We start from the raw sequence: 13172 nt of genomic DNA, 5'->3' as shown, positions 1-13172 counted from the left end.
TTGTTGCAGTGCTCCCATCGATGGATTCTACCACAGGAACTGGAGGGGGAAGGGTGGAGGGTATCATCTGTCATTGTGGACTCATGGTTGAGTTGTTCAAAATGAACAGTGGCATTAACACATGGCATTATTATCCTTAAGAAGAGAAACACCATCCAGTGAATAAGGGAGGGGGGAGGGTTTGCCCATCTCACCTCTGTCTACAGATGACCTTGGTGACTTCAATAATGATTCACATTTCATGATGATCATCATATTGTTGGATCTCTCATGCTTTCTCTTCCCACAGATTTATTTTTGATGCCATTGTTTGGAAATTGAGTTGACTGTATGTAGATTTCTCAGATTGGACATGAGCTGCTCCTGGAATTCTTCTCTTTAATCAGGCTGTTTTCGGGCTTAAACGTTGATCTTCTTCGTCTTGGACTTTTGAGTCTTGTGATATCTTGGTGCTGGGTGGATGTTCATCACCAATTGAACAAGGTGATGATCTGTCCATCAGTCCCCCACATGGATCAAGTGACACAGATATCACTTAGAACCTTGACTTGCCTTTAGACCTTTCAGAGGAGCCTCCAAAATGGTGTTTGTTTCCAGACCAATCCAAGAAAAATGTTGAGAACAACATCAGGAATACTTCATTACAATCATCACTGTGACCAAAGCATTTGACTCAGTAAATCACGAGGCTCTGTGGATTGTGCTCCAATGATTTGGATGTCCAAGAAACTTCGTCACAATCCTGCAATTGTTTCATGATGATATGACGGTAACTGTCTTAAGTGGGAGATCGAAAACAGAAACTTTCAACATCCAGACTGGTGTCAAGCAAGGCTGTGAGATCGCCCTCATTCTATTTACAATCTACCTGACAGTGACTATTCACCTCAAAGAACAACTTCCCTCTGGTGTCAGTATTAAATACCATCTCGATGAGGAACGCATTTACCTCGGTCACTTCCATGCCAAAACCAAACTGACCATCACAGATACACATGATCTACAGTTTGTTGACGACTGCAGTGTCATTGTCCACTCTGCAATAGATTTGTAAACCTCTCAATCTCTTCAACTCTACATGTGTTTGTCTGTATCCTGTGCCACTAAATTTCACTGTTATTTCTGACAATCAGAATTGGGAGCCAGACTAAAGCACAGGAATTTTAAAGAAACTTCTGTCAGTAGTATTGTGAGAGAGTTTCCCCTGATGTGAATGTGTGTTAGCAAAGTGAGCCAGTTCTCAGGAGTGGGTATGGGGTAGAATCAGACCCTGCTTTAGTTGGTGATGTGAATTATAGATGGATCCTCTTCAGGTGATGGGTGTTTGACTAACACCATGGGTAATGTTTGTACTCTCCTGTCTGGGAGGATTACTATCCTGAGTATGGTGAGGGAGTGGGGGTGAATCTCTACAGACCTGAGTTCCCTCAGCCCATCATACCTCGATGTAATAATGGTGTGATATGTTCACCTTACACTCTTCCAAGATTCATTTCATGTTCTGGGAAATAACTTGAGTCATTTTCAAATATTTTGTTATTTTGGTTGAATCAAAGTTCGGTGTAAGCTGAATATTGTGTTGTTTGTCTGCAGTTTTATCAACCTTCTGTATAGATTTAAAATAAATTCACTTTTTTAACCTAACCAAAATTACCTGATTTGTCAGCATGATGTGTTTCTATTCACTGAAACAGTCAGGAGGCTACAGTAAGAGTCCTGTACACAATATATTGGTCAGTGTCACTGTGGGTTGGTATATTTTCTCCATCAATGGATTTATAATTTACAGTCCACAAGAAGCATAATGTTTCCCTAATAAAGAAATACTTATCTATTAACTCTTATGAACAGAGTTCAAAAGAACTTTACAGCCAATGAAGTAATTTATAAAGTGTGGTTACTTTTGTAATGTAGGACTCTCACCAACGTTTACAGATGCACCATAGAAAGCATTCTTTCTGGTTGTATCACAGCTTGGTATGGCTCCTGCTCTGCCCAAGACCACAAGAAACTACAAAAGGTCATGAATATAGCCCAATCCATCACGCAAACCAGCCTCCCATCCATTCACTCTGTCTACACTTCCCTGTGCCTTGGCAAAGCAGCCAGCATAATTAAGGATCCCACGCACCCCGGACTCTCTTCTACCTTCTTCCTTCGGGAAAAAGATACAAAAGTCTGAGGTCACGTACCAACCGACTCAAGAACAGCTCCTTCCCCGCTGCTGTCAGATTTTTGAATGGACCTACCTTGCATTAAGTTGATCTTTTTCTACACCCAAGCTATGACTGTAACACTCCATTCTGCACTCTCTCGTTTCCTTTTCTATGAACGGTATGTTTTGTCTGTATAACACACAAGAAACAATATTTTTCACTGTATGTTAATACATGTGACAATAATAAATCAAATCAAATCCTTCGTGAAAACTGAGGCAAAATATTGATTTAGTGTCTCAGCCATTTCTGCATTCCCACAATTAACTCCCCAGCCTCATCTTCCAAGGCCCAACCATCTTCAGCTGCTTCATCAATAACCTCCCCTTCATCATACGGTCAGAAATGGGGATGTTTGCCAATGATTGCACAATGTTCAACACCATTCACGATTCCCCAGATACTGAAGCAGTCCATGTTCAAATGCAACGAGGTCTGGACAATATCCAGGTTTGGGCTAAGTGGCAAGTAACATTCACACCACACAAATGCCAGGCAATGACCATCACCGATCAGAGACACTCTAACCATCGCCTCTTGACATTCAATGGTGTTACCATCACTGAATCCCCCACCGTCAACATCTTTGGGGTTACCATTGACCAGAAACTCAACTGTACTTGCCACATAAACACAGTGGCTACAAGAACAGCTCAGAGGCTAGGAATATTGTGGCAAGTAACTCACCTCCTGTCCACCATCTACAAGGCACAAGTCAGGAATGTGATGGAATACTCCCCCCACTTGCCTGGATGGGTGCAGTTCCAACAACATTCAACCAGCTTGACACCATTAGGACAAATCTAGCCCAACTTGATTGGCAACACATCCACAAACATCCACTCCCTCCACCAGCGACACTCAGTAGCAGCAGTGTGTACTTCAAGATACACTGCAATTCACCAAAGATCCTTGGACAGTACCTTCCAAACCCATGACCACTTCCATGGGGACACCACCGCCTGCAAGTTCCCCTCCAAGTCACTCACCATCTTGACTTGGAAATATATAACCATTCCTTCAGTCGCTGGGTCAAAATCCTGGAATTCCCTCTCTAACAGCATTGTGGGTCAACCCACAGCACATGGACTGCAGCATTTCAAGAAGGCAGCTCACTACTACCTTTTCAAGGGCAACTAGTAATAGGCAATAAATGCTGGCCAGCCAGTGATGCCCATGTCTCACGAATGAATAAAAAAAAACTTCCTTGCTTAGCCATGGAAGTCTCTCCCCCACACCTTTTCTCCTCTCTGGAATTTATTTTGGTTGGCAGGACTTGAATATCTCCTTCAATATCTGCCACTGTTCATCAACTATCTTACCTGACTGATGGTACCACATTAGCTGTCCCCAAATGCTCTGGCACCTCCCTTATGGCAGACAGAACTTGAAAATTAGTTTCAGAGCAATTTCCTCCCTTGCCTCACACAGCAGCCTAGGATACATCTCATCTGAGCCTGGAAATTTATCCATTTTTAAGACCATTAGAACGACTAATACCTCTTCCTTTTCAAAGTTAACCTCTTCAATTTATTACAGTCTACCTCCCTGCTTTCTACACCAATATAATTCTTCTCCATAGTGAACAGAGATGCAAAATACTCAGTTCATACCTCACCTACGTCTTTTGCCTTTACACACTGGTTGCCACTTTGGTCCCTAATGGGCCCTCTTCTTTACCAGGTTACCCATTTGCCCTAAATATACTTTGAAAACACATTGGAATTTTCCTGTTTTGCCTGCCAGGGTTTTTTCATGCCCCTCTTTGATCTCCTAATTTCTTTTTCAAGTACTCCCCTGGACTTTCTATACTTCTCTAGGGCATCTGCTGTTTTGAGCTCCCTGAATCTGCCATAAGTCTTCCTCTTTTTCCTTATCCAATCCTGTAAATCCCTTGACATCCAGGGTTCTCTGGACTTATTGATCTCATCCTTTACCCTTACGAGAAGATGTTGGCATTGTACTCTCTCTTTCTTTTCTGAATGACTCCCCCTGATCTGTGGATCTTCTGAGAAATCCCAGTCCATTTTGACCAGATCCTGTCTTATCCTATTAAAAGCAGTCTTCCCCCAATTCACAAACCTGGTCCATCTTTGTCCTTTTCCATAACTACCTTCAATCTTACTGAATTATGGTCAGTCAGTAAAATGCTCCCCCACTGGTTTCTGTCACCTGCCCGGCTTCATTCCCTAACATTAGGTCCAATATCACCCCGTCTCTGTAGGACTTTCTACGTGCTGGCTCAAAAAACTCTTCTGGATATGCTTCATGAATTTTGCCCCCTCTAAGCCTTTCACATTTTGCCTATCCCAAATGATTTTGGGGAATTTGAAATCCCCTACTATTACCATCCTATTATTTTTATACTTCTCTGAGAATTGCCCACATATTTTGCTCTCTGTCTCTCCCTGACTGTTTGGGGGCCTATTGTATACTCCAAGCCAAGTTTTGTTTTTGAGTTCCACCCACATGGCCTCAATTGAGGAGCCTGCTAAGATAGCATCCCTCCTCACTGCAGTAATTAACTCATTGATCAATATTGCAACACCACCTCTTTTACATCCCTCCCACCCGGTCTAGCCTGAAGATTTTATATCCCAGTCTAATGAGCTGCCCCTTCCTCAGCCATGTCTCTGTGATAGCAACAAGATCATACTCCCATGTGTTAATCAATGCCCTCAGTTCATCAGCCTCGCCTGTAAGACTGCTTGCATTAAAATAAATGCCACCTCGCCTTGCCATATTTTCTTGTTCCTTAACATGTCTCTCTTTGCACTGCTTTCCAGGCTGACTTGGTTTTTCTTCTATGTCTGGCTGTGTATCACCCCCGACTGTAACTCCACTCTGTATCTCACCTTCCTGCCAAATTAAACCTCCTCCCTCAATAGCACTAGCAAATCTCTCCACAAGGATATCGGTCCCATTTTGTTTCAGATACAACTTGTCTGACTTGTACAGTTTCCACCTTCCCCTGTAACAGATCCAGTGATTCAGAAGGCCAGAGCCCTTCTTTCTGCACTTTCCCTTCAGCCACACATTCATCTGCTCTATCCTCCTACTTTTATACATACCAGTACGTGGCACTGGTAATAATCCAGAGATTACAACGTTTGAGGTCCCGCTTTTCAATCTGCACACTTGCTCCGTAAATTCCTGCTGCAGGACATTATCCCTCTTTCTACCTATGGTTTTTGGTACCAATGTGAACTATGACCTCTGACTGTTCACCCTCCCTTTCAGAATGCCCTGCAGCCATTCAGTGACATCCTTGACCCTGGCACCAAGGACACAGCACACCATCCTAGGATCACATTCACGGACGCAGAAATGTCTGTCTGCATCCCTCACTATCCTGCGATTGCTCTTCCACTCTTGCTCCTCCCCCCTTATACAGGTAAGCCGCTCAGTATCGTGAACTTTGCTCTGGCTGCAGTACCCAGAGGAACCATCACTTCAAGTTTTCCAACACAGAAAAATGATTCTTGAGATGCACTCTCGGCTTTCCTGGCCCCCTTCTTCTGACTGATCACCTATTTTCTCTGACTGCACTTAAGTTTTGGGGTGACGTCTAAAAACATGCTATCCACAACCTTTTCAGCCTCACAGATGCATTGCTTTTCCTCCAACTGAAGTCAAGCTCCGATACCCAGCTCTCAAGCTTGTCAAACCGGTGGCACTTACTGCAAATGTGGTCAACCAGACTGCAAGGAAAGCCTAGGAATTTCCATAAGCTTCAGGCCATGACCTCCCCATTCATACTTTTGGTTGAAAGACTCTTAGTCAAATTCATGCCAATTAGAAAATTATTTCAGCTAATTTTTAAAAGGCTAGGACTCTTACCTTTCCTTAATATAGCTTTAAATTCAAGAAAAGAACAACTTACGGACTACTTACCAATCAGCTCTTTCCCTTGGGAGCATCTACTCCTGCAACAGGGCAAGACCACTCATTGAAAATTAAAAAGTTAGAAAGCAAAGAAAGTAAAAAGCAAACTCTTTCACCTCTGCACTTAATTCCTACTGTGCCCCAAATTTCCCTATACACACTCAATCTGGCAGTGTCTCACTCAGGATGAGGTCTCTTCCAACCGCTTGTGTGCAAATTTGAGAGAGAGATGGGACTTTAGTTCTCAATTGGCAATATCTCCAGACCACCACTGCTTCTAAGTATGGTAGCTGTAAGAGATTTCAAAATGGCTACTTGTCACATGACCTTCTGTTCCCACACCATTTCAGAAAGTGTTGTCTATCCGGAGGGTGCAGAGGCTCAGCTGATCTGGTGATGGATAGCTAAACTAGCTGTGTACCAGAAACACTCAGACCTTCATCCCTTTTGACTTGAGGAGCAGGGTGATTGGCCAAGAAGGTAAAGAATAAAGGTAATTTTGAGGACAAGTGTCCAGAGGTTGGATCGTGAGGAAGTGATTAAATCAGATTGGTGGATATAGAAGCATTGCAGTGAACGGAGAGTCAAAGGACAGAGTTGGGAATTAGATCTGTATGTATTAGTAAAGTGATGATGTGGAGATGCCGGCGTTGGACTGGGGTAAACACAGTAAGAAGTTTAACAACACCAGGTTAAAGTCCAACAGGTTTATTTGATAGCAAAAGCCACACAAGCTTTCGGCAAGCCCCTCCAAGTCCTCACCTCAGCACCTCACTGTATCGCAAGCCCACGGATAACCTCACGATGCTCCACTTCTCCAGCTTCCACCCTAAACACGTTAAAGAAACCATCCCCTACGGACAAGCCCTCCGTACACACAGGATCTGCTTGGATGAGGAGGATCGCAACAGACACCTCCAGACGCTGAAAGATGCCCTCATAAGAACAGGATATAGCGCTCGACTCATTGATCAACAGTTCCAACGCGCCACAGCGAAAAACCGCACCGACCTCCTCAGAAGACAAACACGGGACACAGTGGACAGAGTACCCTTCGTCGTCCAGTACTTCCCCCGAGCGGAGAAGCTACGGCATCTCCTCCGGAGCCTTCAACATGTCATTGATGAAGACGAACATCTCGCCAAGGCCATCCCCACACCCCCACTTCTTGCCTTCAAACAACCGCACAACCTCAAACAGACCATTGTCCGCAGCAAACTACCCAGCCTTCAGGAGAACAGTGACCATGACACCACACAACCCTGCCACAGCAACCTCTGCAAGACGTGCCGGATCATCGACACAGATGCCATCATCTCACGTGAGAACACCATCCACCAGGTGCACGGTACTTACTCTTGCAACTCGACCCAACGATGTCTACCTGATACGCTGCAGGAAAGGATGTCCCGAGGCATGGTACATTGGGGAAACTATGCAGACGCTGCGACAACGGATGAATGAACACCGCTCGACAATCACCAGGCAAGACTGTTCTCTTCCTGTTGGGGAGCACTTCAGTGGTCACGGGCATTCGGCCTCTGATATTCGGGTAAGCGTTCTCCAAGGCGGCCTTCGCGACACACGACGGCGCAGAGTCGCTGAGCAGAAACTGATAGCCAAGTTCCGCACACACGAGGACAGCCTCAACCGGGATATTGGTTTCATGTCACACTATTTGTAACCCCCACAGTTGCCTGGACCTGCAGAGTTTCACTGGCTGTCTTGTCTGGAGACAATACACATGTTTTTAGCTTGTCTTGATGCTCTCTCCACTCACGTTGTTTTGTTTCTTAAAGACTTGATTAGTTGTAAGTATTCGCATTCCAACCATTATTCATGTAAATTGAGTTTGTGTCTTTATATGCTCTGTTTGTGAACAGAATTCCCACTCACCTGAAGAAGGGGCTTGCAGCTCCGAAAGCTTGTGTGGCTTTTGCTACCAAATAAACCTGATGGACTTTAACCTGGTGTTGTTAAACTTCTTACTTAGTAAAGTGAGCCAGTTCTAAGGAGTGGGTATGGGGTAGAATCAGACCCTGCTTTAGTTGGTGATATGAATTGTGGACAGATCCTCTTCAGGTGATGGGTGTTTGACTGATACCATGGGGAATGTTTGTACTCTCCTGTCTGGGAGGATTACTATCTTGAGTATGGTGAGGGCCTGGGGGTGAGTCTCTACAGACTTGAGTTTCCTCAGCCCATCATACCTCGATATAATAGCAATGTAATATGTTCACTTTCCACTCCTCCAAGATTTATTTCATGTTCTGAGAAAGATCTTGAGTCATTTTCAAATGCTTAGTTATTTTGGTTGATTCAGTGTTTGATGTGAGCTGAATATTGTATTCAGATGAAGAGCTTATCTTATGAAGAAAAATTGAACCCATTGGAGTTTAGAAGAATGAGAGGTGATCATATTGAAACATTTAAGGTCCTGAGGTGACTTGATAGGGTGGATCACAGGATGATGTTTCCTCTTCTGGGGAAGGCTAGAACTTGGAGGCACAGGTTCAGAATGAGATGGCTCAGCTTTAAGACAAAGGAGGAGAATATTTTTCTCTCCAGGAGTCATTAGTCTGTGGAATTCTCTTCCCCAGAAATCACTGGCTAGGTTATTGAGTTTATTTAAGGCTGAGTTAGATAGATTTTTGATAGAGAACGGAGTCAAGCATTATGGGGGACAGACAGGAAAGCCTTGATCTTATCGAAGGAGCTGGTTTAAAAGGTCAATTGACCTACCCATGCTCCTAAATCCTATTCTCTTGTAACATAATAGTTACATAACTTTGAGACTTTGAATTAATCTTAACGTTGTGATACAATAATGCAGAAAACAAAATGGCTCAAGAGGACTCATTAGTCTCAAAATGGCTTCCTTGACCGTGTGTAATTAACTCAATCAAGATGCTTGCCTTTCATTCCTTTATTTTAATAAGCCTGACTCCTTGCATTAAAATCTAATTCTAACCAGATAAAAACTACCTTGAGACAGAGGAAGCGAACTGGAGAAAATTCCTCCCCCCTATCCTTTGTCCCTCCCACCTGTCATGTGCTGATCTCACCACTGCACATCATCACTGTCTTAGATGCTGCGGATCTTCCTCTTCTGATCTGCTGTCAAACACATCCAAAGCTACACATCCCACTCTGATCTTGTCAGTTTGAAAGCCTCCGAGGATGAAGAATGCTATTCCCACACTAGAAATCTCTGTCAAACATTTACCAGGGGAACTTTGAGAGAAGCTGCAATAAGTGAGGTTTTATTCAGATGGGGCAATGACAAGTTTAAATCCCCACCTGATCTGCTGCTCAAAGTCACCTCTGTTTCACCGATCAGTTTCCCAAGCTTCAGGAAACTCATATTATTCCTGTTTGGAAAAATCAGAATTTTTAAAAATGTCCCATGCGTGGTATAAAATGTCCTCAATCCTTTCTTTATGTAGTCATATTAGGTCACATCAAGATCACAGTGAACCAAGGTATTTATCTAAAGGTCTTTTTCATTAAAATATTATCATTTGCAAGTTGTGCCAGATACAGTGTTACATATCACCAGTTTGCTGTATATCTTGGATAAATGATTCATCTCAGAACAATGTAGAGATGACACTCGTTCAAAATCTAAACAGGTTTATTTAAGTTAGTTTTTAAAAATCTGATAAGTTACAGGATTCTATACCCATCCGGTGATCTCTGCCAGAAACTAAGTCTTCTCTCTGGAAGCTTCTGTCTAATTAGCCCTCAAACTCCAATCACAAAAGATCAAATAATCAATTAACACAACCAAAAACGCATCAATCAAACTCCTGAACACGAAACAGAGTCCATAAACAAAATGACCACACATGAACAAAAAGTTGCGTGTTCTTCCTAGTATGTTCTAAAATAGATGTACTGCACACATAGGTTGTGATTTTCCAATCCTGCCAGTAGCAGACATCATCGTGGGTGAGACGAGAATGTTTATAAAGCAGCCAAAAGTTGAGTTGTGGTCACTCTCCAAATTTTCCTGTGCCATCTGCAACAATGCTCTCCACTGGCAAGAAAGGAACAACCCAACCATAGAGCAGAATTTTCCCGTCCCGCCTGCCAAGGTAATCATAGCGGGTGGGGGCGGACCATGCAAAGGTGTATTGACCTCGGGCCAAATTTTCCAGTCTTGGGGCGAGCGTGGCCGGAAAATCCTGCTCAATCTTTAAAACATTCAGGTCTTCACTTCCAAGCAATATCTCTGCAAATGAAATAACTTCCTTTGGAGTAGATCAAAGTGGTTTGAGAAAGATGCTTTGAAGTGATTTGTGGTCAGACTCCACCACTACTTTCTCTCTCCCCCAAACAGGTACTGATTGAAATGCTCACAAAGACAATATCCAGGCACTCTTTCTCAATCTGTGCATAGCATCATTCAGTTTGTGTTAATGCTCTGGATACAAACACAACTGGTTGTCTTTGCTGCATGAGGGTTGCTCCAAGTCCTGTTTCACTGGCATCTCACTGCAGGGTGACTTCGTCATTTACATCATAGTAACTCAGCGCTGGCGATGTTGTCACTAGTTGTTTGATGTGAGTGAAAGCTGCTTCTTGTTCTGTGTCCCAATACCACTGAACTTTCTTTGCTCTAAGCTTGCGTAGAGATTCGCACTGTGATGACGAACTGGGCAAGAACTTAGCTTGGTAGTTCCCATGTGGGATCACTGATGTTCCAGGAGGTCCCAGAACTATGTGAAGGTTTTATTACAGAACTCATACCAATATCTCACATTGAAGTTGTCAAGAAGGCCTTATCACAAATCTCCAATTTGAAGTTATTCCCTTATGTGGGTCTCTGATGAATCAGGAGCTTTGAAAACTTTGGGAAGGCTATGTCACACTCATCACACTTGAACGGTTACTATCGCGTGAATGCGCTGGTGTCTGCGGAGGCTCGATGACTGCGAGAATGATTTGTAGCACACATCACACATGAATGGTTTCTCTCCTGTGTGGATCCTCTGATGGATCAGGAGCTTTGATAACTGGTGGAAAGCTTTGTCACATACCTCACACTTGAACGGTCTCTCCCCTGTATGGGTGCGCTGGTGAACACGGAGGGTGGATGACTGCGCAAATGATTCATCACACACCTCGCATGTGAATGGTCTCTCCCCTGTGTGGGTGCGTTGGTGGACACGGAGGTCTGATGATCGTGAAAATGATTTATCACACACTTTGCATGTGAATGGTTTCTCACCTGTGTGAATGCGTTGATGTTCCCGGAGGGCTGATGACTCTGAGAATGATTTGTTGCACACCTCACACGTGAATGGTTTCTCCCCGGTGTGAATGCGTTGGTGGACACGGAGCTCCGATGACCGTGAGAATGATTTGTCACACACCTCGCACGTGTATGGTTTCTCCCCAGTGTGAATGCGTTGATGGCTGAGAAGATTTGATGACCATGTGAATGATTTCTCACACACCTCACATGTGAAAGGTTTCTCCCCACTGTGAATGCGTTGGTGACTGCGGAGGGTGGATGACTGAGAAAACGATTTGTAACACACTTCACACATGAATGGCCTCTCTCCTGTGTGAATCCTCTGGTGCCTCAGGAGATTGGAGAAATTGGTGAAAACTGCCTCACACACCTCACACCTGAGAAGTTTCTCACCTGTGTGAATCCTTTGGTGTAACAGAAGGCTCGAAGATGTCACAAAAACTTTATCACAAACATCACACTTGAATCGTTTCTCTTCCATGTGGCTGCCCTTGTCTTAACTCTGGTTGTTCAAGATGCACTTTGTGTATTAGGAAATCCTATGAGCCTCTATAGCCCTCTTCACAGTTGAATAACCTCTCACCTGTAGGAATGAATCAGTGATTCATGAGACTGGATGAATGACTGAGGCTCTCACCACACTTGGAGCCCCCTCACACTTCTCCCCAGCCTCACTCTGACCGATCATCCACAGCTAAACCTTCAGAAAGGTTGCTTCTGATTGAAGGTTCCTCACCACTGACCAGTTTCAGATCTGATGATACGTCAAAGCTCCCCTGGCCTGACCGATTTCCAGGTTATGGTTTCAAAAGTGTCCAACCTTTTCTGTGTTGGGCAATGAGGAAGGGACTGGATATCTGTCCACAGTTGCAGAGTTATCCCTGGGGTGATGATCAGAATCTATCTGCGGTGTCTATCCTCTGTATATTCTCTGGTGTAGTACGGTGCAATCCTTCTGTAAAACAGGAAAAGGAGACATGATTTCCTCCAATTCTCTCTCATCCTTTGCTGAAGGTGCTGATTCCTCAGTAAGAGAATGTTCCACAGTGAGTGCCAGTCTGTTATTCCCCTGTCAGGGGATCAGATGCAAGTCCTTTCTTTTTCCTGACTTGACTGTCACACACTTCGGTTTCATTGAATCCTTACAATGCAGAAGGAGGCCATTCAGCCCATCGAGTCTACATCAACTCTTACCCAGGTCCTATCTCCATAACCACACAGATTTTACCCTGTTACTCCCCCCTAACTTATATATCTATCTTCGGAGACTAATAGACAATTTAGTATGGCTAATCCACCTAACCTGCACATCTTTTGACTGTGGGTGGAAACCGGAGCACCCAGAAGAAACCCACGCAGACACGGTGAGAACGTGCAAACTTCACATGGAATCAAACCCAGACCCTGTCGTAGCGAGGCAGCAGAGCTAACCACTGTGCCACCCGTGGACCACATGCAAAAAGACCTATACAAATGCCATCTGCATTTCATAACCCAGGCTGCCCAATTGGAGTCTACTCATCAGCTAAGACAAAGGGCTGCACAACCTTCCTTTCAATTCTTAATGGTTGAGACTTTGAACCATCTTGGGGTCCCAGACGAGGGATACACAACACTTGTCAAAGCTAGGGCGGAGAGGTGGAAGCCATATGACATGGCCCTTTATTTTGTGGAACTGCAAAGTTTCAGTCTGCTATTTTACCATCTAACCTGCAGCATCACAGACAAGGAGCTCTGGCCCAGGTTGGACATTTAGCCCCATCTACACAGCTTCTACTGGAAATTCTGTATCATTGTCTACAAGACTGATT

At 44.0% G+C, this 13172-nt stretch overlaps 1 protein-coding gene across 3 annotated transcripts in view; it reads right to left on the bottom strand.

Moving 5' to 3' along the window:
- Window positions 1–13172, bottom strand: part of LOC144497035 (uncharacterized) — a 91566-nt gene that overhangs the window by 15660 nt on the left and 62734 nt on the right. Inside the window, exon 1 of one of the 3 annotated variants that reach the window (XM_078217756.1) lies at window positions 10985–12311. In XM_078217756.1, the coding sequence (XP_078073882.1) occupies window positions 10985–11842 (858 nt within the window). In that variant the 5' untranslated portion in view covers window positions 11843–12311. Of the gene's footprint in view, window positions 1–9569; window positions 12317–13172 lie in introns of those variants that run through there. The other 2 variants (XM_078217755.1, XM_078217757.1) reach the window with 2 other exon arrangements.

The sequence above is a fragment of the Mustelus asterias genome, chromosome 8 (genome assembly GCF_964213995.1).
Source record: "Mustelus asterias chromosome 8, sMusAst1.hap1.1, whole genome shotgun sequence".
In the NCBI taxonomy this organism is placed as follows: Eukaryota; Metazoa; Chordata; class Chondrichthyes; order Carcharhiniformes; family Triakidae; genus Mustelus; species Mustelus asterias.
The sequence above is the reverse complement of the archived record's forward strand: the minus strand, read 5'-3'. Positions and strand labels throughout refer to the sequence as shown.